At 43.6% G+C, this 23,264-nt stretch overlaps 1 protein-coding gene across 3 annotated transcripts in view; it reads left to right on the top strand.

Moving 5' to 3' along the window:
• The window catches only part of RREB1 (ras responsive element binding protein 1), a 129,786-nt gene that overhangs the window by 65,562 nt on the left and 40,960 nt on the right, over positions 1–23,264 (top strand). For all 3 annotated transcript variants that reach the window (XM_081206148.1, XM_081206150.1, XM_081206149.1), the window contains exons 3-7: positions 5,365–5,487; positions 7,177–7,298; positions 8,199–8,417; positions 15,587–15,676; positions 16,830–16,993. In XM_081206148.1, the coding sequence (XP_081062274.1) occupies positions 8,304–8,417; positions 15,587–15,676; positions 16,830–16,993 (368 nt within the window). In that variant the 5' untranslated portion in view covers positions 5,365–5,487; positions 7,177–7,298; positions 8,199–8,303. The remainder of the gene's footprint in view (positions 1–5,364; positions 5,488–7,176; positions 7,299–8,198; positions 8,418–15,586; positions 15,677–16,829; positions 16,994–23,264) is intronic.

The raw sequence follows: 23,264 nt of genomic DNA, 5'->3' as shown, positions 1-23,264 counted from the left end.
GCTGTAGCAATGAGCGTTGCGCTGCGATTTACGTGGTTCTTGCTTCCTGCTGCTGCAGTATTTCCCTATCATGTAGAGATAGCCCACTTTCCGTCTGGGATGAATACGTTTTTAATTGATGGCTTAACTCTGCATTTTAAAGATGCATCTTGGAGATGGAGATGGAGGCCTTGTAGGGGAAGCTAAACCTCACTGCTGTTTCTTGCAGACATGGAAGAGGTGGTAAAGAAAGAAAAGACCAAACTTTCTGCTGAAAGAATATGCCTAATCTGACCCAACAACACACACGCAAAAACAAACCACACTGCAACCAACTGAATGCAATAATAAAATAAATAAATGTACAAATAAAGGACCTCCCCATGTGATGATGAAACAACATTCCCTACACAAGCACTATGCAATAAATGAATGTTTCCCTCTGTCTCTTCCCTCTCTTTCATGATGATAGTGTCTCATACAGAACATAAACGAACTGTGAAAATGACTTTATGAATCAAAAATGGAGATGCTATATGTACTTGTTTGCAACACAAGAAAATATTTAATAAAGACTAATTAAAGCGAGAGAGAGAGAGAGAAAGAAAAAGAAAGAAAGAAAGAAAGAAAGAAAAGAAAGGTTTTTCAGACTTGAAAGCTTGTGCTCCACATTTTAAATATAGAGTGGCCCTGTTAGTTGAATTGTTTCTTCTCTGTTATCTAACCAACATGTTGATGAAGTCTCTGGTCCAACTTCTTTGCAATACTTTAGTGGCCTTGAAAACTTTCCACTTCATTTTTTAAAAAAGCTGGATGCATTTCGCTTGTGTATTCTGAAAGCAAATTTCCTTCTGCAAACCTCAAAGAGGACGGTGGCTACTATTTTTGTTCATCAAGGCTGGAATATTATTCAAGAATGGAGGCTGCATATGTTATGCCCTGGTTTTTAGACCTGGGATAAGTTCTAAATATAAGAAAGATTATTTTGGTGAAACACTCCTGAAAAATACTCTTTAAAAAAAAAATATTGGTAAGGAGTTGGAGGTAAAAGGGGAAAGAAATTGTGTAGTGTCCATCTGATTAAACTTGCTCATCTCCATGGAAATCAGAAACCTGGTGTGTGTTTAAATTTGAGTGTCTTGAGAAAGCATATTTTGTGCAGAATACTTAATGCTTGTACAGACCCTAACTTGCACAGCAGCTTGTCAGTTGTATGTCTGGGATGAGTGCAGGATGGGAAATAATTTTATTAAGCGTGTTGGCCTTCTGTGGCCCAGTAAATCAGCTTTCATTCCTGGAACCTCTTGCATTGCATCTTTCCTTCATTTTCCCGTCACCTTGCTTTTGGCTTTAGCTCCTGTCTCCTGCTGCCTTCACAGTTTAGTCTTTGGAGCTGAGTGGCTGAAACAGCTGCAGATCTCTCTTGGCTGTTTTGAGTTTTCTTGGCACCATTGATCCCAAGGAACTGTTGCAACTACAGATGATGAGTTCAGATGGCCAGGAACTTGTAGTGCGAATGAGGAACTCTTGCAGTGGTCATGAGGATTGGAAATGCAGATTAAACATTCTGTCATATCCGCAGTGTGAGATTAGGTCCCAAAACAAGGAACACTGTATTTTAATTTTTGCTTGTATGCTGCTCAATTAAAAAAAATACCGGTGTCCAATATAAAATACTAAAATGCTGTAGGATGCAAATAAAGCATTAGTATAAATTTGATCAAAAGCGTCAGTGGTTGGGTCACATTTCAGAGAAAGCCTTTTTAATAAACAAAAAATGTTTTAAGCACTTGAGAGCTAGCAGCATTACTTTTTTAAACACTTAATGGGAGAATGAATCATTTACTAAACAGAATAATTTATAAGGGCAGGCGTGGCAGGTGAGCTTCAAGACTAGCTAAAAGTTGGGAAGTAGCACTGTCAATGAACGAAGGCAGTCAGGTGTGGTGTAGGTACCCAGATTCTCATATCTGAGCTAGGTTGATCCAGAGGCTTGGAAGATGGACTGCCCAGTTGCCAACACCCCCTATTCTAGCAAGGTGCCTGAGAGAACATAGGCAATATTTCAGGCATGCTTGAATGAAGCCAATTACCATGACCCATTCATACTGGCTTCAAGCCCAATTTTGGTACGGGCTGCTACTTTGGTTGTTTTGATTCATCACTTTTATTGGGAGAGAAACTTGCAAAGTGAGGGACCTGTTGATTCTCCTTGCTGGCTTGCAGAAGTCTCTCCTCTTAACAGTGGTAATAAATAGATTTTCCTTTCGGAGGAAGGGTGGGGTGCAAATCCGATAAATCACCTTGTGAAGATGCAAAGCAAGAGGTATCATGAATCAAAGCTACCACCTCGAGTATTACAGGGCGTGTTGCAACAACCCCCTGTTTCCCAGCTACAGGATAGTGCAGCCTATGCATGTCAATCTTGCAGGGAGAAGCAGGAATCTCTAGGACATGGCTGCTCAAACACATATGCACGCACACACACACACAATTGAAGCTGGAAATTCATTCACTGACACTTTTAGGTTGCTCCTTTAAGCTGTCAGTCTTTGGGATGCATGCAGAGTGGCGGCTTGCAAGTTCAATCTAGGGAACTCTTGCTTTCAAAGGAGAGCCAAGGATGCTTAGTGACTGTTGCTTGTTCTTTTTAAGGATGACTCTGGGAATATATGGATCTGGTTACCTTTACAACAAAGTAGCATCTCATGGGTAGTGTCTAGTGGCTACGGGAAAAGCTGTCTCCTTATGTGCCCTTCTCATTGCCCAAAGTGTTAGGGGCCGAATGGGAAACGCTTGCTTCCAATTTTCTCAAGTTGTTGCCTGAAGTGGTGGTACGCATTTGAAATTGCCCATGTTGTTCTGACTTGCGTAGCCAAAGATGCTGCTAGAAGCTTTAAGCAAAAAAACGTACCTCTTTGAAAATCTTGGTTTCCAGTTTGCCTGGACATGTTCTCTGAAGCCTTCTGCAACAGGCCAAACCCTTGTTTTCTGGCATTCTCTTAGCAGACGAGATAAGCTAGACAGCTGATTGAACAAAAACGGGCTGTGAGGCAACATGTTGAGGGAAAGCAGCTCTCCCTGTATCATGTGCATAGAATCAGATGACGGGCTATAGCTCCATGGTGCACAGGGTAGGTTTTGCATAGATAAGGTCCTTGATTTAATGCAGTTGAAAGGATCTTGAGTCTTGAAGCTAAAATCAATCATGTGATTTTGTAGAGATGTTGTTATGCTGGTAAGGTTAGGCTAAGTGTTGGGTTAGCAGGATAATAATCATCCTTGACAATTGAACAAAGCCAGCTTTTTACAAGATAACTTGAGAGTTGGGGACCAGTTTGTTTCACTTCTTGTTCCCCAGCTCCCCCAATTTGAGACATCTATATATAAAAGCCGTTTTCCAGGGTTCCATGATGCAAATATCCCACCATGTCGTGGTACCCCAGAGTTGGCTATGCATCAGATATATGTAGGTTGACTCAGTGGGTACTGTTGTATTGTGTAGGGCAAGTGGACTGTCCATAATTTGGAACACAGGGACATGTACATTCCTTTCATTGGGCAAGTGACGTCAATGCTTCATGCATTGAAGGGGGTTAGACTAGATTGGCCTTTGGGTCCTTTCCAGACTTCACAGTTCTGTGAGTCTTGACACCTGCCCTAGACATTGGAGCTGCAGGTGGCAGGTTTGGCTTCCAGCCTAACAGTGTACTGGGTGGGCACATTTGCCGTTTGTTCCAGGGAGTGACTTTGGTTTATTCTTAGTTGGGGACAGTGTTGCACTGGGTGCAAAATCAGCACAGTGGGCTCTTGAGTGGTTTGGGATCCCTCCTCATCTTTCCAGCCACAAAGTTGGGTGGTGCAGTTTCCTGAAAGCTGCTCCATGTCCCAGCAGCAGTGTAAAGAGCGTGTTACGCTATTGAACCAGCTCTGTTACTGCAACCTCACATGCCAATATTTGCTAACAAACATTTAAAGTGGGGATGTAGCTGATTTGCCAGGGTGCTCTTTTAAGCAGATGAGTGCAAGGAAAGCTTTTTTCACTCTTACGTTATGTTCAGACAGGCGTTTGCAAATATCTTAAGATGTATCTGTTGCTCAGTGTTCTTAGTAGCATCTGTAGTTTATTTGGTATTGATAGATAATCTCTCTCTCTCTTTAAAATTCCATTTATTGTTCGCTACCAAGAGGGCACTTTTGACATTGAGGCAGGATAAAAATGACTCAGCCAACTAGAATTTAGTCTTAAAACCTGTAGGGCAGAGAATGAAATGTTCTGTTAGGTTTTTCGAAGGAAACGAATTATTTTCCCTTTCCTCCAATCCATAGAATTTTCTGAAAAGTTTATCTCTAGCTAGGAGAACCATAGACCTTCAGCCATGCCTATATTCTTAATTCCAGAAAGGCAATGCAGTGGCTGATTCCTTTAGTTGCTCATGAACTGAGCCAGTTGTGAAAGTTATGAAAGTCAGTAAAAAATATTTTGGGGAATTAGAGGCTTGCACTCTGCTGACACAAAATGAATATGCCAAGTACCAGGCACTGACTTCTCAATCCTTTGGCTTAGGTCATCAAGTTTTGTTTTCATCATACGGAAGAGTCTGTCCAAAAGAGCGAGGGCTTTTCTGTTGCTGCTAGACATTTAGATTCCACATCATGAATCTTTACCGCCAGACCTACCGTATTTCACAAATACGAAATTCATTGAGCCAAAGTAGATGCATGCATCAGGCAACCACCAATTCAGTACATTCTGCAGGCTTGTGTTCTAAGAATGCCACCTTTCATTTAAAATACAAGTTTCTAGTCCTCATCAGGAATGGACTGAGCAGTCTAATTCAGTCCTGTTCCAGTTTGGTGCTCAACCATAGGTGCATTCCACCCTGTTCACAAAGGTATATGCATTTTGTACATCGAATGCACATTTTTGTGTGTACTTCTTGCACACCAAAACTACATCACAATATCTGGCTGGAGGTCGCAGTCAGGTCCACAAGCGAGTTTGGAATTGCTGTATTGGGTTGGCTCATTGTGAAACATGTGCCAAATAAATTCCTCCTCAGTTCCTAGTCTTCACAGAGATGTTCAAAGTGACTTATATGCTTGAATATGAAAGAGTCCTCTTTGCTCCAGGATTCCTTTATTGGTCCCCATTTAACTGTCCCCATTTAAAGTATTTCATTTTCAACACTTTTACCCTACTCCTTGCCGAAGGAACTTAGAGTAGCATACTTTTCCCCGCTTTTGCAGATTTCCTCGCAATAACCCTGTGAAGTAGGTCATGGCAACAGGCCCCAAATCACCCAGTGACAAGAAATGCAATGAAGAAACAATAGAAAACTACAGTTGGTAAAGAGATTTAATTCTTTCTTTTCTTTCTTCTAGGTAGTTTTGTACTAGTCCTCCAACTGTGCTGACACAGATCTGATTCCTCCAGTTGCTAACCTTCCACCAGGGTCCCATTTGCACCGGCATCTTAGAAGCAAGAGCAAACCCAAAACTTCAAAGGTCAGTGGCTGGAGAGAAAGGAGTGCTCAATGCAAAAGCCTGTCCAGAGAAACTCTGGCTTGCAGAAGCATATTGATGACAAGTAAAACAAAGACGCTAGCATCCTGAACGGCTGAGGTGGGTGGGGGATGGAGAGAGGAAAAGGAAAACTAAAAGGTGGCCTTTTCCTCTTATCATTCAGGAAAGAAAAGATGCTGTAAACATCCATTTATTGCCCCCCCTTGATATTGCAAATTTACAGGGAGTGAATTGAGTTTTCAGCATGCAGTCAAATAGCACTTCAAAAAAGAATTGCAAAGGAGGAAATAGATTTAGCAAATGTTTTCCTGTTGAGACTGAATGGGAAGCAACGTACTTTAACTTCATTTCTCTCTCCCACCCCCACCCCCATCACTTTTGTTTTAAACTCCTCTTTCGGGATGTTTTTGGCTGACTACTGTGGTATTGCTTCAGGGCTGGCCTTTGTCAAAAGCCAGCCGTTTTCTTTTGCTGCCCTGTAGCTTCTGATAGCCTGTTTATGTCTGCAACAGATCTCCCAGCCTACAGTTCTGGTAGTGCCTTCCCACCCACCCCCACCCCATCCCTTAAGAGTGCCAGCATCAAAATGGAAGTGGTGGAGCCTTCCTGCGAACTTTAACCTCTGCTAATACTTCTCGTTTTTACCCTTGATCTAAGTGGGTCCCTTTTTTTCATAGCGTAGCTGGCCGTTTTCTGTGCAGCTTTCATCAGACGTACATGAATGTCCTGGGAACTCGCTCCTTGAGGGCAAAGGTCAGTTTCCTCAGGGAAGCGTTTCATGAGAATACGGCCATGAAAACGGCACTCTTAGGTTTCCATCAACATTTTGAGTGGCAGAAGGTTTCCCTGAAGGTGTGAAGGCAGGGACCTTATAGGCAACTGAGCATGTTGTGAAGGGCCCAAGGCCTCAGAAAGACTCCTAAGCATTACAGATTCTTGAAACCAAACCTCTGTGCTGCATTACATTATTGTCAACTGCTCTACTGCTTTTTTTCAAAAAAAAGAAAGAGGTGCTGGAACTCACCACAAACACCTCCCTGATTCTGTTAAAATGGCAATGGCACCCACCTGCGAGATGCCAGATCTGAGTTCCGGCAAGTTCCGGCTGAAAAACGCACTGGATTATTATCATTATCATTCATTTGTTAATTGCCTTTCACACGTGTCTCAAGGCGGAGTGCAGAATGTAATAAAACCAGACATCTGGTTGGCTGCTTTGAGTGAAGGATGCTGGCCATAGTTGCAGCTCTTATGGGTGGATTGTGAGTAGCTGACTGAAAAGGCAATTAAATTTTCAGTTGTTAGTCTGAAGTGGAGGAGTGCTTATAGTTCCTGTATTGTTATTGCTTTTTTTTTTACCTGATAATATTTGGAGGCATCTCTGTTTCCTCCGTAATTTGTGTTGTACTGTACTCTCCCAAGAACGAGACATTGTGTGTTTGCGTGTGGAGACAGCCTGTATGAAGCCTTCATCTTTAAAGTTTTACCTAGCTGAAAAAGTTTTATGTGAGAAGAGATCCGTTGTCTAATCCTTTGCGCTGCTTTTGCTTCTGTTTTCGGCAACTGAATATGTACCAAATTCTCTTTTTTTAACACTACTTCTCAGCTTCCTTCCTTGAAAAAAAAAGCAACTTAACCTATTCCCTTCTTTTCTTCACTCGTTGCTAACAGGTGCCTGTGAGGAAAGGCTCTCTTCTGGATTTAGGTGGTCTTCAGCTTGTTAGGCAAATACCGAAAAGCAGCACACAAGGAAAGGAAGCTTCACTAGACAGTGTCAAGAAAGGAAAATGAAGGTAATTGGCTCTGCTAGAATGACTGGTTTAAGAACAAAGCTATCCTGTAAATATTTATGTCGCTGTTGCTTAAAACAGTATGTCATTGCGGATAACTAGACAAAAATTGATATTCCTTTAGCACAAATGGTGATGTGTGGAAGTTCTGTTTTTCTTCATACATCAGTGCCACAGTTCTAAACACTCTTGAGTTACTGGGAATAAGTGTGATTAAATAATCTAACCCTAAGCAATGATCACTCCAAAGTGTCCTCACTTTGGAGTAACTATACATGGGGTTAAGTTGTACATGTGCTTCAATTTAACATGCCTTTAAGAATTCCAGTTCTTTAAAAGTGAATAATCCACAGAGGTCTTCCTAAACAGAATAACTGAAGGCCTGGTTCATGCATTAGCATAGAAGGAATTTATTTTGCATTGATGTGTCTCCATGCAGTGGTTATAATGTCTATAATTGGCTTCCAATATGAATAGGCCAGATTGTGTGGTCTGGCTGTATATCACTGATTTCTGGTGTGGAAATTTTGCAATTGACCAGGTGGATTTTGCTTATTATGCATTGTGGAAGCCTTTTCAGTGGCAACCACACCACCAGGTTTAATGCAGGGATGTTGAACTTGTGGCACACTAGTAGTTCAGCAACCCCCATCCTTCTTGACCCTTGGCCATGCTGGCTGGGGCTGATGGGAGTTGGAGTCCAACAGCAACTTGGGCCACAGATTCCCATTCAAGATGTAATGTACTGTATGATTTGGAATTGCTTTGTGTGTACAAAAAGTCAATAGTGTATACCTATCCAGGACTGGCCGCCCATTCTAGCTCTTAATGGGTTTGTTGCTCCCATGACCGATCTGATTCTCCATCTCAGAAATTCACCACCCAATTTGTTTCTGTTTACAGTTCCAGAGAATAAACTCGGAGGCTTAAAGCGGTTGCCCAAAAGCAGCGGCACCACAGTTCCCAAACTGTTTTGAAGGCGCAGATTTGCCGCGTGTCGGCGTCATAATGGCAGCTGTTATGAGCTTGGGGAAGATCGCTGAAAATGGCACCACACCATCTCAGAATGCCAAGTCCCCACCGAAACCTCTTGCTCCCAATCGGATTGGCAGGAGAAACCAGGTAAAGAATCAACACACTTAACTTTGATATAAATGAATGCCATTTCACATGAAGCCGTTTTGAGGGCACCGAGCGCGCTTATGCGCACACCCTTGGAGAAATTGGGCGGTATCCAATTCCCATTAGCATAAGGATTTCTGTTTGCATTGCAGGACTTCTCCCTCTGTGCCCTCCCCAAATCTGCTCTGGGGGTTTGGTAGACCCCCAGAACAAACATAGGGTGCACAGGGGAGAGGGAGTGCAAAATCCCATTGCTCACCCAGAAGTCCATGCGTTGGAAGCTCTTGGTTGGATACCACCCATTACGTCATGAACTAGTCTGAATGCTTTAATTTGCATGTGATCAGAGGCCAGTTCTCAGTATCATGAGCTGAAGAAAGAACGCATCAAATGGTCAAATGCAACTGTCAAGACATTCAATTTTTTAATTTAAAGACCTGCCACTGTGTTCTAAAGCCCTATCTTCTCTACGTGAACCAGAAACAACAGCCCACTAGTTTGTTGGAATTAAAATAACAAAAACGAATGCTGCAATTCTTACGAATCTTTTTAAAGAGTTTGTGGCAGGACCAAAATTCCTTGGGAACTGAGTGCAGCTTGGAAAAGCATGTGTTTCCCACCACTGACCTAAGGCTTGGGTATAACTTAACACAGGCTGGGATAGCTGGGACAGCAGGCTTGTTGGTTTTTGAATGTCTGACGTAGATTTTTTTTTTCAGTTTCATTGTTCTGTATGGGACAAGGACAATAAAGATTATCGTAACACTGGCTAACAAGAAATTTTTGATCCCAGAGATAGTCAGATTGTTGGATACTCTGCAGTATAACTCACAGAACACCGTGTGTGTTTGCATACCCTATCAGGGGCTTCTTAGCTTGATTCCTTCAGGGAGGACAAAATTTTGCAGCTCAGCTTTGGAACAGGGTGGGTGGTGAAGACCCTACTGTACAGCTGGCTGCTGCAAAAGCATGAAGGGTGGGTGGGTTGGCTGTGTGTCGTTTTTTGCTTGGAGCCACTGACCTTTTAATTCCACCAGCCGTTTCACTGGGCGCTGGATCAAGGGAGAAAATGTGACGGGATTAAGAGAGATACTTGCGCTATAAAAATAAATAAATAAGGGAGGAAGGCCAAGAATGGCTTTCCCTGTAGGTCAGCACAGAAGTTAGCTACTAATTAGGTTTTACTGTTCAAACCATCCTGTGATACCTAGACAGCATGCAGGCAAATGAGCCCCATTTTTTTTCCATGGGGGAGCTACCCGCCAAGGCTGTTGCAAGGTGGGTAAAGTGTTTTCACCATACAGCAGTCCCCTCTGTCTAATTGAAGGGAGTGGCAATTGCAAGATTGTGCATAGGAAATCTCTGGCATGGTGAGAGAAGTGGGAGCAGAGAGAGGAGAACCGTGGATTATTTGCTTTCCGGCAATCAGTCTTACTGTGGTTGTTCTGGTACTATTGGTCATGTTGTGTGGATGTCTGATTATCGTCTTCCAAAGCAACTCCTCTATTCTGAACTTAAAAATGGAAAGTGTAATGGTGGTGGTCAACAAAAGAGGTTTAAAGAGTAGTATAAACACCGACAACTAGGAAACACTGGCCTGCGAGCGCTCCAGTTGGAGAACAGCCTTTACTAAAGGTGTCATAGACTTTGAAGACACTCGAACTCAGAACGCAAGGGAGAAACATGCTAAGAGGAAGGGACACTTGGCAAATCCACACCATAATCAATGGCCCCACTGTGGAAGGACGTGTGGGTCCAGAATTGGCCTACACAGTCACTTACGGACTCATTGTTAAAACCGTGTTTATGAAAGACAGTCTTACTTGGCTACAAGTGATCGCCAAAGAAGAAAGAAGAAGAAGATTGGTCTTGATAGAAAAATGAAACCATTTTTTAAGAAGCTGTGTGCCTTGGAAATACCAAGCAAAAGAGATGTCGGTGGCCTTTTAGGAGCTGCGTATACACGTTCTAAAAGTGTTTGGGTGGCCACTTCCATAGAATGTAGAACCAGATGAATTCCTGCCCCAAATATAGTAGGATTTTGGATTATTTGGGAGCCGCCTTTGACTATTCTTCTGGCCAATTGACAGTAAAACATTTAGTCTTTAGCTCTTAAAAATCCACCATATGTTGCATCACCTTTTTGTGGAAATAACTTTTTGGTCAAGGTTTCATTAGCCATTTTAATTTCTAGTTCCTTCATTAAGTGTGTGTTGTGACAGACGACTTAGTTTCTGGTTAGGATTATATCCTGTTGAAAATCACAACATGTTTCCTCCCCTCCTTTAATCTGTGTCACGAAATGGGGGCTCTTTTGACGCTTTCTACAAAAGGGAAAGTAGAGTAACATAACACAGAATGCCTAGAGAGATGTTTGCTGCTAGCGGAGGAGTGTCGGGTCACTTTAATAAAGTCAGAGTTGTTATCAAATTAGCTGGTACTTTTGTCTCTTAACTTGGGGAAGTACTCTTCCGTCATCGCAGAGCTGCATGTTAAAATTCTCTAGCCCAAGCTGGAGAAGTTATGCTAAACTGTTTGTACTTGAGACTGGGTCAAACAAATCCTCTTCCTTGGACTGCTGCTCTCTTGTCTGGTTCACTGCTATTATGGTATGCAACCTGGACCCTGTGTGAGTGCTAGGAAGAGGTTTTTTGGGGTTGGGTTAATATTAAATCTGAAGGCTTGCACTAATCAACTCTGGCAGTGTCACACTGTGCATATTGCTCTTTGCTTTCAAGGTGAGAAGTAATCGCCCTTTGTTGATTTGCCGATTTCAAAGGGGGCCATTGTCGAAAGCAAGGCTTTGAAACAATTAATAGCATTGCATTGAGAGATAGCTAGCTCCTTCCTCCAGCAAGGAGAACCGTAGCCTGATTTCAGAGAAAAGCCCTGGGGATTAAGCATTGAAATGGTCAGCACAGCTGCAAGGATTTTCCTCCCAATATTGTTTGTGCTCTCGGCTCTGAGACAACATTTAACAGGGCTGCAGTAAAATTGGATCTGAAGGCTGTTCCTATAAACTAACACGAAAGGTCCTTGGGAGGTGCTGTGTGCAGGGTGCACATGGGTGTTTGGATGGGAACATGTGCACGCACATAGGTGCGTTAGGCAAAATATGCATCATCATAATAATGGCAGTTGCGGGAGGTGGGTGTCTCCTGTTTCAGACCCTTGAAATTCATTAGGCAGCAGGGTTCAAGGCCAGCGAAAAGAAATTGCTTTACCCGATGATCTTTAAGCTTCAGGGGACACGCAGCTAGAGGAAATGGCAAAGGCTGGAAATATAAGTGGATTGAAGGACGGGTGAGGAATCTTAATATACCCATGCCCATAGTGGGTGGAGTCAGAGGCGAAAGGTGGGCGGAGCAGCTGTTGAGATACTACTTCTGCACAGTAGCCCGATCCTCTCACTGATGAAAGGAGCTGATTTACAACCACCCTTTTACTGATTGGCAGTGATTTTCTTTGAAAAGAGTAATTTAAAAAACCCTGATACGTGAAAATAGCTCAATTCAAAACAAGATAGATGGAAATAGTTGGATGCATTTGTATATCTGAGTGTTACGGAATCTCATAGGAACAATGCAATGAGTCCAAATGGTCTCCGGGAGAGAACCCAGGCCCCAAGCAACAACCACATCAGAAAACTTGGAGTTTTGTGATAACCTGTTAAATAGCAAATCATTATGGCACGAGCTTTAGTTCTTCATCAGATGCATTAAATGCTATCCTGAGCGGACATGTCTCTCTATATGCATGGTTGGAGAGGGAACAGCCTTCTCCAACATAATACCCACCAAATGTTGTTGACTCTCATCATCTCCGGCCATTACTTCTGCTGGCTGATGCTGACGGGAGTTGTAGTCCAAAACATATGCGCATAACATGCCTTTGTGCTGCTTGTGTGTCATTTCTGTGTCAAGATAATGCCAACTCGGAGTCTAAATTAATCCCCTTAGGGTGTAACTTACTCCTGAGATCCAATGGGCCCTGATAGCCCATTGAGATAGCAGATAGCTTTTGCACATGTGACTGGACTACAACTTCCACCATCCCTTAACCGCTGTCCATGTTGGCTGGGCCTGATGGGAGTTGTACTTCAAGAACACTATATTGGCTGTCCTTGATTTAGGTTAACGTTGTGGGGTCCAGACGCTTTTCCGTTATCAAATCTTACTTTCTCTGTTAAACTAGAGTCATTTTGAAATTGGTAATAATTGCTAGGAATTCAAAGGGGATTTTTGGACCCCAATAACAGGTTGATAGGGAAGAAAAAGAGGATGATGAAGGCAGCTGGGTACCTGCAGTGCTATATATAACATATGATGCAACTCTTAGACTTTTAGTGACTCTTGAAGCTTAAGCCTTGTCTTCAGAATGGAAATGATGTCCTTGTTCTCAATGGAGTAACGAAAGGAGAGTAGAGTTAGTAGGGAGGCAGGATTCTTTCGAAACAGGAGTGTTTGAACTTTACTGATAAGGCAGCCTTGTGTTTAGCAATCACCAGGTTCCTGTAGGCGACCAGGAGTTCTGTGCAGGTTGAGGAATCCAGGAATATCTTGCGCTCAACCAGTCTGCCTGCCTTGCCTTTCTTTTCCTTTTGCTAGCTTGCCATGATGCTCGTAGTCTGTGTTCCCCTTCCTTGTACTGCCAGCAAGGAAACAAACACAGGTTACTAGCTGCTTGGCTGGCCAGTAGCTTTTATGGGCTTATCTGCAAGCCTGCAACAAAGTGTGGGAAAAGGTGCCCCGTTCTGTGGAATAGGGGGGGGGGATCATGCTGCCTGTTTTAAAACAATTGGGCAAGAGAAGACTTAGTTCAAGCCAAAAGTTCCCATTTTGTCCTTGGTTGGAAAGGCTGGTGTCTGAGTCAGCCTCTCAAGGGCATCTTTAAAAAAGAAAACACAGGGTGTTCTTCTCTTACATGCGAGTAGATTCATTTTACTTTCTGATTGCAGCAGCTCTAAGGAAAGTGTCAATCATGCCTACATCCAGCCTCTTTATTTGAATGCAAATGTCACTCTTGCTCACCCTACCACCCAAAGGGCACGATGAGCTTATTTAGGATTTCCTTGCAGCTTTCAACAGTGAGACTAGATCTCCTTCCAAGGGAGGGAAACTTGGGATACTCCAGGAAATGGGGCTTATTGCCAAGTGGGTGTGGCTCGTACTTGGGGCTACATGTGAAGACGATATTGGAATGGCTAGTGCTGAGGGTGGAAGCCTACTGCTTTGCCATAGAGGTGTGATGCAAAGCCTACACTTATGCCAGGGGTGAGTGGGCGATTTGTTCTCATGAAGCATCCTGTGGGCAACTTTTAAAAGAAAAGAAAGGGGGAAGATCTCTTCTGTTAGCACAAACATCCTGGCCAAGTTGTAGCTGGGGAAGTTTCAAACTGGCCAACCTTTCAGCTAGCTAAGGGAATTTATTTCTTCCTTGTACTATGTTGTAATTTTCTCTCTCCATTCCCCCAAAACTCCTTATTTTTAGCTGTTCCTATTTTTTAATTTTTTTTTAGTTCATAGCATTTCCTTTCCCCTTGTAGTCCTCCCTCCAGCAATGTGAGGGATTGTCGGAAGCTTATTGGAGGATCAAGAATGTTTGACAAGGTCATTTGAATTAAGAGAGACAGCCAATCTCTCATCATTGAGCTTCCCTGCAGTGCACAATTGCTGGGGAATGTTGGGTGCGTTGTATGTGTGAGGGTGGCAGCTGCCAGCACCCTGTATGGATTGAGTACCCTTTGCAGTGGAGTGCGGCGCACAAATTAAAGCAAAAATCAATTTGTCCTGTGCAGAAAGGAAACCTTGAAACCACCCCTGCACCCAATTCATAGCCATATATCCAGGTGCAAAGGGACCTGTGGTCTTCCGGTGGAGGAGAGGAGGAGCATAAAGAGAGAAAAGGGGTGTCTCTGCTCGGTGGGGGAGCTTCCTCACCTCTACCTTACGTTTTTGAGGTGGAGAAACCAAGGTGTTCCATGTTACTTGTTCAGATGCCATCTGGTGCAGTTCCAAGACAGGGCATTATGCATGTGTAGTGAAAGTGCATAGAGAGCCAGTGTGGTGTAGTGGTTAAGAGCGGTAGTCTCGTAATCTGGGTAACCGGGTTCGCGTCTCCGCTCCTCCACATGCAGCTGCTGGGTGACCTTGGGCTAGTCACACTTCTCTGAAGTCTCTCAGCCTCACTCACCTCACAGAGTGTTTGTTGTGGGGGAGGAAGGCAAAGGAGAATGTTAGCCGCTTTGAGACTCCTTAAAGGGAGTGAAAGGTGGGATATCAAATCCAAACTACTACTACTACTCTTCCTCCTCCTCCTCCTCTTCTTCTTCTTCTTCTTCTTCTTCTTCTTCTTCTTCTTCTTCTATAATGAAGCTTATGGTTGTAGATTATAGGATAGGCAAAAGGAAGCACATACTTCAAGCAGCACATTGCATGGAACTCTCTCCCTCAAGATACGGTAATAATGGGCAACCATAATGGCCAACCGGTTTGGATGGCTTAGAAAGGACTTTAAATAAATTCATGGAGGGTAAAGTTTATCGGTGGCTGTTTACTAGCCATGAAGGCTGTGGGCTATTTCAAGGATCATACCCCTGAGTGCTACTCCCTAAACAACAACTGTTGGAGGTGTGCATTGCCGTCATGTCTTATAATAATTAATAATAATAATTTATTATTTATACCCCGCCCATCTGGCTGAGTTTCCCCAGCCACTCTAGGCGGCTCCCAATCAGTGTTAAAAACAGTACAGCGTTATATATTAAAAACTTCCCTGAACAGGGCTGCCTTAAGATGTCTTCTGAATGTCAGGTAATTATTTATCTCTTTGTCTTAGCTTTTAGGTTTCCCAAAAAGCCATCTGGTCATCAACTGGGTTGGATTGGGTAGACTTTTGGCTGGGTAGACCTAATGCCTGACGAAGGATTAGGTTCTAGCCAGCACCCTGCACCATACTCAATTTCACTGACACAGACTGTGATTTCAAATTTCTTTTTCCAAAAAGGGTCTCATTTAGAATAATTTCCTATGTAAATTTATGTTTTGCTGCTGCATGTACATTCTCTGCATGAATGGGCGAGGGATAAAAACCTCAAGTCTGTAAATTTTTAATTACTTTTAAAACGTGTGTTATGATTGATTTCTTATTAAAAAATATTTTGTATGCAGGAAACAAAAGATGACAAGTCTTCCTATACCTGCCCTCTTTGTGAAAAGATTTGCACTTCTCAGCATCAGTTGACAATGCATATTCGTCAGGTAAGCCGGTGACTTTTAAAAAACTTTTTAAAAAACCATTGAAGGTGTCTTCCTTGGAGACAAACAGCTATCAGTACAATAAAATACACAGACATTGTAGTAGGCTATCAGCTTGTTTCCTTATGCTTTCTTCCCTCGCTCCCTCAACTGTACTTTTGCATTTATTGCCCTTCCCATATATTTTTTTTGCCACTTCTTCTTAAGGTTCCCTTCCCCCTCTGGTAGTAAAGTAAAATAATCAGAGGTTTTACAAAGCTACTCTGCCATGGAAGAAATGGTCTGTAGTTTCAGCATAATCCTTTCAGGTCCCAAGCTAATTTAGCCAATATGGTGCTTTTCACAGTTTGGATACGGCATACCTATACCTCCCTGACCCACCCCATTTCTGCCAGTGTCTAGGGGGGCTTCAGGTGACATAAGCATTGTTTGCCTATGTACCTTGTTTCTCCAGCAGCAGAGATGCACCTAGGTCATGTGCTAAAAAGCCCCATAGCCAACTTTTCGGGGAGTATGGAATTGCACCCTTACCCAGATATGCCGTGCTATTTTTTAAAAAAATATATCATTATAAATTTAAAATAAATACATTTATGAAAAACCAGACGTACATACAAGTAAACAATCAATCAATCAATCAATCAATCAATCAAACAAACAAACAAATAACAGAAAAATCAAACAAACCACCACACTATAAGAAGATTAATATAATTATCATCATATATACTCCTGGTATTGAACACAATTATAAAATTTATAGAAAATAAATTTAAAACTGACTTCCATTTAATCTCACTGTACTTTGTCTATCCATTACTTTATATACCGCACAGTTACATATTCCTTATATAATTTCTTTTTATCTCCCTACAAACTTATTTTCATAGTCTAATTCTGCCAAGATGTTTCCTTTTATTCCATAGTTTTCTAAATATTCTTTAAAGATTCTCCTAGCCTTATAGACTTTTTGTTTTGGTTGGCCTCTTACTCTTCCTGTCGCTTTCGCTAGCTGCAGATATGCCATGCTAATTTTAAATGCATTGCATTAAACCTTCTTAGATGATGATGATGATGATGATGGTTGCAGTTGACTGACATGTCCTTGAAGCTGCACAGGAAGAACTCAAAACCAACAATCTGTTGCTTTCTTTAGCATAACACGGACACTGGAGGGACAGACCATTCCTGCAGCATCTGTGGAAAGTCTCTGAGCTCTGCAAGCTCCCTCGACCGTCACATGTTGGTCCATTCTGGCGAAAGGCCTTACAAATGTTCGGTGTGTGACCAGTCCTTCACCACCAATGGAAACATGCATAGGTGAGAGCTGGCAATGAGGTGGCAGTGTGGGAAAAGGTTGATAAATGTGAGAGCGTGTGTTGGTGACCGTTTACTGAATGCCATGTTCCACCTGAGGGCTGCAACCCAAAGAATCCCTTCCTTCCGGCATCTGTAGCCTCCTTCCAGCAGCTCCTTGCATTTGTCCCTTAGAATCATAGTCGTATAATCATAGAGTTGGAAGGGCTATCTAGTCCAACCCCCTGCAATGCAGCAATGGACAGTGTGTTTGGTGGTGGAGATTTGAAAACCCTGCATACATCTGTTTGTGATGCCCATGGATCGTGGTGCTTTTCTCCAACAAGTTTCCTAGTACAGTGGTACCTTGGGTTAAGTACTAAATTTGTTCCAGAGGTCCGTTTTTAACCTGAAACTGTTCTTAACCTGAAGCACCACTTTAGCTAATGGGGACTCTGCTGCTGCCATGCCGCTGTAGCACGATTTCTGTTCTCATCCTGAAGCAAAGTTCTTAACCTGAAGCACTATTTCTGGGTTAGCACAGTCTGTAACCTGAAGCGTATGTAACCTGAAGCATATGTAACCCAAGGTACCACTGTAACAATAATTTACTAATACTCAACGAGGTTCTTGTCATTTTTAGGACCCAGCTAAAAATACAGTCATACCTTAGTTCGCGAACGCCTTGCGAGTCGAACGTTTTGGGTCCCGAATGCCGCAAACCCAGAAGTGAGTGTTCTGGTTTGCGAACGTTCTTTGGAACCCAAATGTCCGACGCAACTTCCACGGCTTCCAATTGGCTACAGGAGCTTCCTGCAGATAATCGGAAGCCGCGCCTTGGTTTCCGAACGTTTTGGAAGTCAAACGGACTTCCGGAACGGATTCTGTTCGACTTCTGAGGTACCACTACACTAAAATACTGCCCCTCTAAAGGTGTTCCTAATTTGTGCTTGATTTGTATGTTGCATTGTATATACTTCAGTTCCTGAAATGTGTTGCTGCTAAATGACAAATATTTCTAAAATGGGCAGTTTTATAAGACTTCCGTCCTATGCATATACTTGTGGAGTGGGGGTGGAAGTAAATACCAGTGAACTATGGTGGTGCTTCACTTCCAAGTAAGCACATGTAGTTAATAAGCCTACACAAAAGAGAATCCACAGGAATTGTGAAGGGTGTAAGAGCTGGTAAGGGACATGGGTGGTGCTGTGGGTTAAACCACAGAGCCTAGGACTTGCCAATCAGAAGGTCAGTGGTTCAAATCCCCGCGACGGGGTGAGCTCCCGCTGCTTGGTCCCTGCTCCTGCCAACCTAGCAGTTCGAAAGCACGTCAAAGTGCAAGTAGACAAATAGGTAACGCTCTGGCGGGAAGGTAAACGGCGTTTCCATGCGCTGCTCTGGTTCGCCAGAAACGGCTTAGTCATGCTGGCCACATGACCTGGAAGCTGCACACCAGCTCCCTCGGCCAATAAAGCGAGATAAGTGCTGCAACCCCAGAGTCGGTCACGACTGGACCTAATGGTCGGGGGTCCCTTTACCTTTTTAAGAGCTGGTAATGGATGTTTCCTGTCAAGGCCCAACTTGGCATCATGTGAAAGATCCATGTTGGACTCTTCAGAATCTATTGTTGGTTTTGTTCCTGATGCTTTCATGTAGTTGCTAGGAGGAGGAGTGACTTGGATTGGTAAAACTGGCACTGTTCCACCCCCCCCGCCCCGCCCCTCCATGGCTGATAGCAAGGTTTGCAGGTGAGTGGGATTTCAATAGGGAACTAGAGCAGAGAGAAGTTGTTAACACCTCTTGCATCACAGCTGTAATACACATAAGGTTTGGTACTCTGTGCAACGAGCAGTATGAAATGAGATAGGGATCTTTGTAAAGCGATTGCTAATCACAGAGCGGTTTGTATTAACTTCGTGTCTCTAGGCAGATCTTCAGATGTGAGCTTTAAAGCACAAATTTATAGGGAGGCAAGCCCAGAGGGGAGGGTGATTTCCCTGACACCCACCCCCTCAAGTGTTTTATAGGACGCTCTGTTTCCCAGGATGATCATACTCTATGCTAAAGAGCCGAGATGCATTCCCAGTGATGCAAAATGAAATGCATGCAGATGCAGCTTGAAACATAGGCAGATGCTTTATTTGCACACAAGAATTCTCAATTACTTTTTTATTTTGAATTAGATGCTTTTTGGGGGGCCAGGTAGAGAGGTGCAATGCCAAAATGAGGGAGAGACAGATAAGTGAGCAGCAGATGACCTTTTTCAGGCTGATGGCCATGTACTTTCATCGGGAGCCTTTTAGGTGCCATGAGCTGCTAGTTTGCACAGCCAAATGCAACATTGCAAAGCAATGAATGCGATTCTTTTGTACAGTGGGCAAGCCCTTTATCCTCCCCACCCCTCACACAACCCTTTTCATCTTCTATCCAGGCAAGGAAGAGGCCGTATTACAGTTCAGGTGACACATTTAAGCCAGGCAATGTCACTCAAGGAGGAGAGTGTGGGGCAGAGTTGATCAGAAGCACAGTTTGAGGAGCGGGGTCAGCCCTGAGGAGGGTGCGTGGCCTTCAGAGGAACACTTGAGGGCCAGGCGTAGAAGGCTGGAGGCCCCTGGGACTGAGATGTCTTCCCACCAACTCTAGTAGTACTTTTCTTTATGAAGGAAGTGCACAGAATTTGACATAATCAAATGCGTTCTTCTAGCAAGCTCTCAGATATGTCTACTCACCATATAGCCTCCTGGCATCTCGGTTTCTTAAGAACGTCCAGTCAGATGCCTTCAGGAAACCTTCTGGCAAGGTGCTAAGATAGCAGTGTGTCCCTGCTTAACATTCAGAGATGTGCTTCTCTTGCACTTGGAGGTTCTCGTTAGCTGTCCTTGGCTAATGACTTTTGCTTTTCCGACTCCATGAATTTGTCTCGTCCGGCCTCCTTCATCCAGGTGCTTCCAGGAATACAATTCCTACCATCCTTGACCATGGACCATGCTGGCTAGGGCTAAGGGGAGCTACAGTTCAACATCAAGAGAGCCTGGCAAGGGAAAGCTGGTTTAATCTTTCCTAAAGCCACATAGATAGTGGATGTTGCTGTGCTGTATAGTCGTTCAAGGAGCAAACCACTGTGTTGGTATTCCATCGCTCTCCTTAATACTTTTCCATACACTGACCCTGCAAAATTCTGTCAGGTTGACCATGCATCTTCATAGCTCTTTCCTATCTTTCAGTTTAATGTTAAGGAGAAGCCCAATATAAGAGAGAGGCAGCAATGATGTGTTTGCAGAACCACTTTGGCGAGCTGTGCTCCTCGGGAGACAATGAGCATAGAATTTATGTTGACACCACTTGCCATATCTTTCTGCTCTGCAGAGCTGCCCATTCAGATTTGCTGAGATGTGTGCCTTAGGTAGGATCTTGGTAAAATGGTCACTGCCTTGCTCCAATGCACCTAGCTCTTTGCACAAACCAAGCACTTTTTATCCCAACACCCTATGCTGCTGCTTCCTCGATCACATGGGCAGAATCCTGCAGCTTCAGTTATCTGACACATGCTCACTCCTGATCAGAGAAACAAGAAGAACGTAGCTCATCTCCCATGCAGCTTTCCCAAGACACATGTTGCCAACTCCCTAGAGACTATATATGAGAAAGAGAAGAGGCCCAGAGAGGAGGAGATGACTTAACTGCTTCCCTAAATGCCTTACCTTGTGCAATCCTTGTGCTATTCTTTTTTTAAAAAAACAACAACAGATTTGCTGAGGCTTAGTGTGAAAGTTCCAAATAAGCTATTGAAATCCCCCCCCAATTCCTTGCCCATTTAAAACTTGAGACGCCTGTGGAATTCTGGTCAGGTCCAGAGGGCAGCGCTGGAGGTGCTCACTTGCTCCATTGATAAAAGTAAATACGAACTTAATACGTGCAGGTTTGCAGTTTCCTTCTTGAGTCAAAAACCGGTGCCAGAAGACATCCCATTCCCTTGAGAAAACAGTGAGCTTATCCTGAATCAAGCAAAGGTGGGGCTCTTTGGGCTGAAATGTTTCAAGTTGCTGCGCTTGAGTCATATCTGCAAGGGCATGCCTTGTGCCACGCATGTTAATAACATGCCTAGATTTCTTTTCCAAGAAAAGAAAAACCCATTCCAAATTGCAGTTCCTTCAACCATAACTTCCCCAACTTACTTTCCATGCAGTTGTTCCCTGTTGCCCTATCCTAGTTGCATCTCGCGGCATTGTCCCAAAATACAATGTGTGTTTCAAGCACAACAGCTTGGCTATTAATTCCATCTTCTTGGAGACTTTGCTTGCAAGGTAACAGGCCGCAGGAGAGAAGGCATTGACATCGATTAATGATGCATTAACTTCTATTAACAAGGCAGGTTTGCAAAGTGAGGGCCTTCTGGGGTTGGTAGCTCTCCGCCAGGGTGAAACATGTGTACCTTGGACAAAACCACATCTATCATTCCATCACCCCCACCTTCATCATGCTTAAGTGGTTAAGGTAGATCCCCCTTTTCCTCCAGCGTTGTAGACTTTTTGCTTTTTAAAAATCTAATTCTCTAAAATAAGAGTATTAAAAAGATGAGCTAAGTAGGGGGGTGGGATTGGATTTCCCATACTCTTATAGTCCAATGGTACCAATTACCTTGGTCTGTTCCTCACTAGAGGTCTTTAGCGAGAGGCTCCATTGGAGATGCTCTAGCTCTAGATTGCATCATTCAAGGGCTTGGATTAGGTGGCTTTCAATTCTGATGCTTCTCTGAACCTGCAAACTCAAACGATCACATTTAAGAGGCAGGGGTCTTTCTTTCTTTTCTTTTCTTTTTACACAAAAAGATAGACAGACAAAGTTCCAGTCTTTTGTACATGGTACATCTTCTGAACTTTTCCTTCCTATGCCTAATCCTCATAAAAGGCAAACTGGTTTAGACACGATCTCGCTGATAGCATCTTCCTGAAGTGCCTGTTTGTTTTCTCACCTGGATGGTCTAGTTTCTGTTGTCAGCCTTAAAGATAAAGCGGCAAAGGGGACACGGGAGTTTTCCTGCCCAAACCTCTTCGTAATGAAACGGGAGTGTGATTTCAGTGGGGCTTGCACCGGAGAACATGGATTCCTCCCGTGAGCTTCTCTCGAATTGCTCATAGCTTCTGCCCGTTTGTTGTCACCCTTGGGTCTAAATTTCCCTTTTGTGCCAATTCTGCAGGACAGAGCTTGAACAGAATGTCCTTTAACAAGCTGCCCTACTTATTTTGGACTGGACTCTTTCATCACACTGCACCTTGCGTTTTAACTTCCCTTTAAGTACCTGTTTACCAACACAGCTTATTAAATAAATGGCCGGTGTCCTAGCTGCATGGTGTTCTCTACAGATGACGGCTGACTCCAGCGCCTATCAGCCTCAGCCAGCATGACCTGTGGTTAGAATTTGGGAGCTGTAGTTCTATATCTGGAGGGTCACAGGTTCCCCACCACTGCCTTAGCCATTAGGCTGGTGTAGCAGCAGTCATTGGTTCTTCTGTGCAGAAGTGTTGAGCCATGAATTCGGGGGGGGGGGGGAGTAATAGTGCAGAAGAAATTACCCCCAGCATTGCATATTGATGGCTTTGGAAGCAGCCCTCATCCCTAGAGCCTGGCACAAGTCTGTTCCAGCATACAGTGGTACCTTGGGTTACATACGCTTCAGGTTACAGACTCTGCTAACCCAGAAATATTACCTCAGGTTAAGAACTTTGCTTCAGGATGATAACAGAAATTGTGCAGCGGCGGCACAGTGGCAGCAGGAGGCCCCATTAGTTAAAGTGGTGCTTCAGGTTAAGAACAGTTTCAGGTTAAGAACAGATCTCCAGAACGAATTAAATTCTTAACCCAAGGTACCACTGTATTAGAGTTGCAAGAGAAGGGGGCGATTGACTGCAGGTTCTGTCACATGATGTGGAGGAGGGTTTTGTGGCTCATCCACACTTGCTCACTAGAATGTGGCCTGTGGACTGACCTTTGCATGTTGAGAAATCAGGCTTATAGATTTCCTCAGATTGCATGGTGTAAGACTGCATAGCTCAGTAGCAGGGGACATGTTTGCATCCTGCAGTTCCCAACTCCAATCCCAGGCTCGGCTCCTGTTCAGAAGAACCAAGTGGTGGCAAGGTGATGGGAAAGACTGCTGGCTGAGACGCCGGAGACCTGCTGCCAGTCAGAATGCAAAATGCCAAACTAGATAGGCAATTAGTTCAACCTGAGATAAGATAACTTCTGCCAGTATTCTTCTGGGTTATATTAGATTTTGAAGGGTGTGTGTGGGGGA

The sequence above is a fragment of the Podarcis bocagei genome (assembly GCF_964188305.1).
Source record: "Podarcis bocagei genome assembly, chromosome: 8".
Lineage (NCBI taxonomy): Eukaryota > Metazoa > Chordata > Lepidosauria > Squamata > Lacertidae > Podarcis > Podarcis bocagei.
Note: the sequence above shows the minus strand (reverse complement) of the source record. Positions and strands in the feature narration are given on the sequence as shown.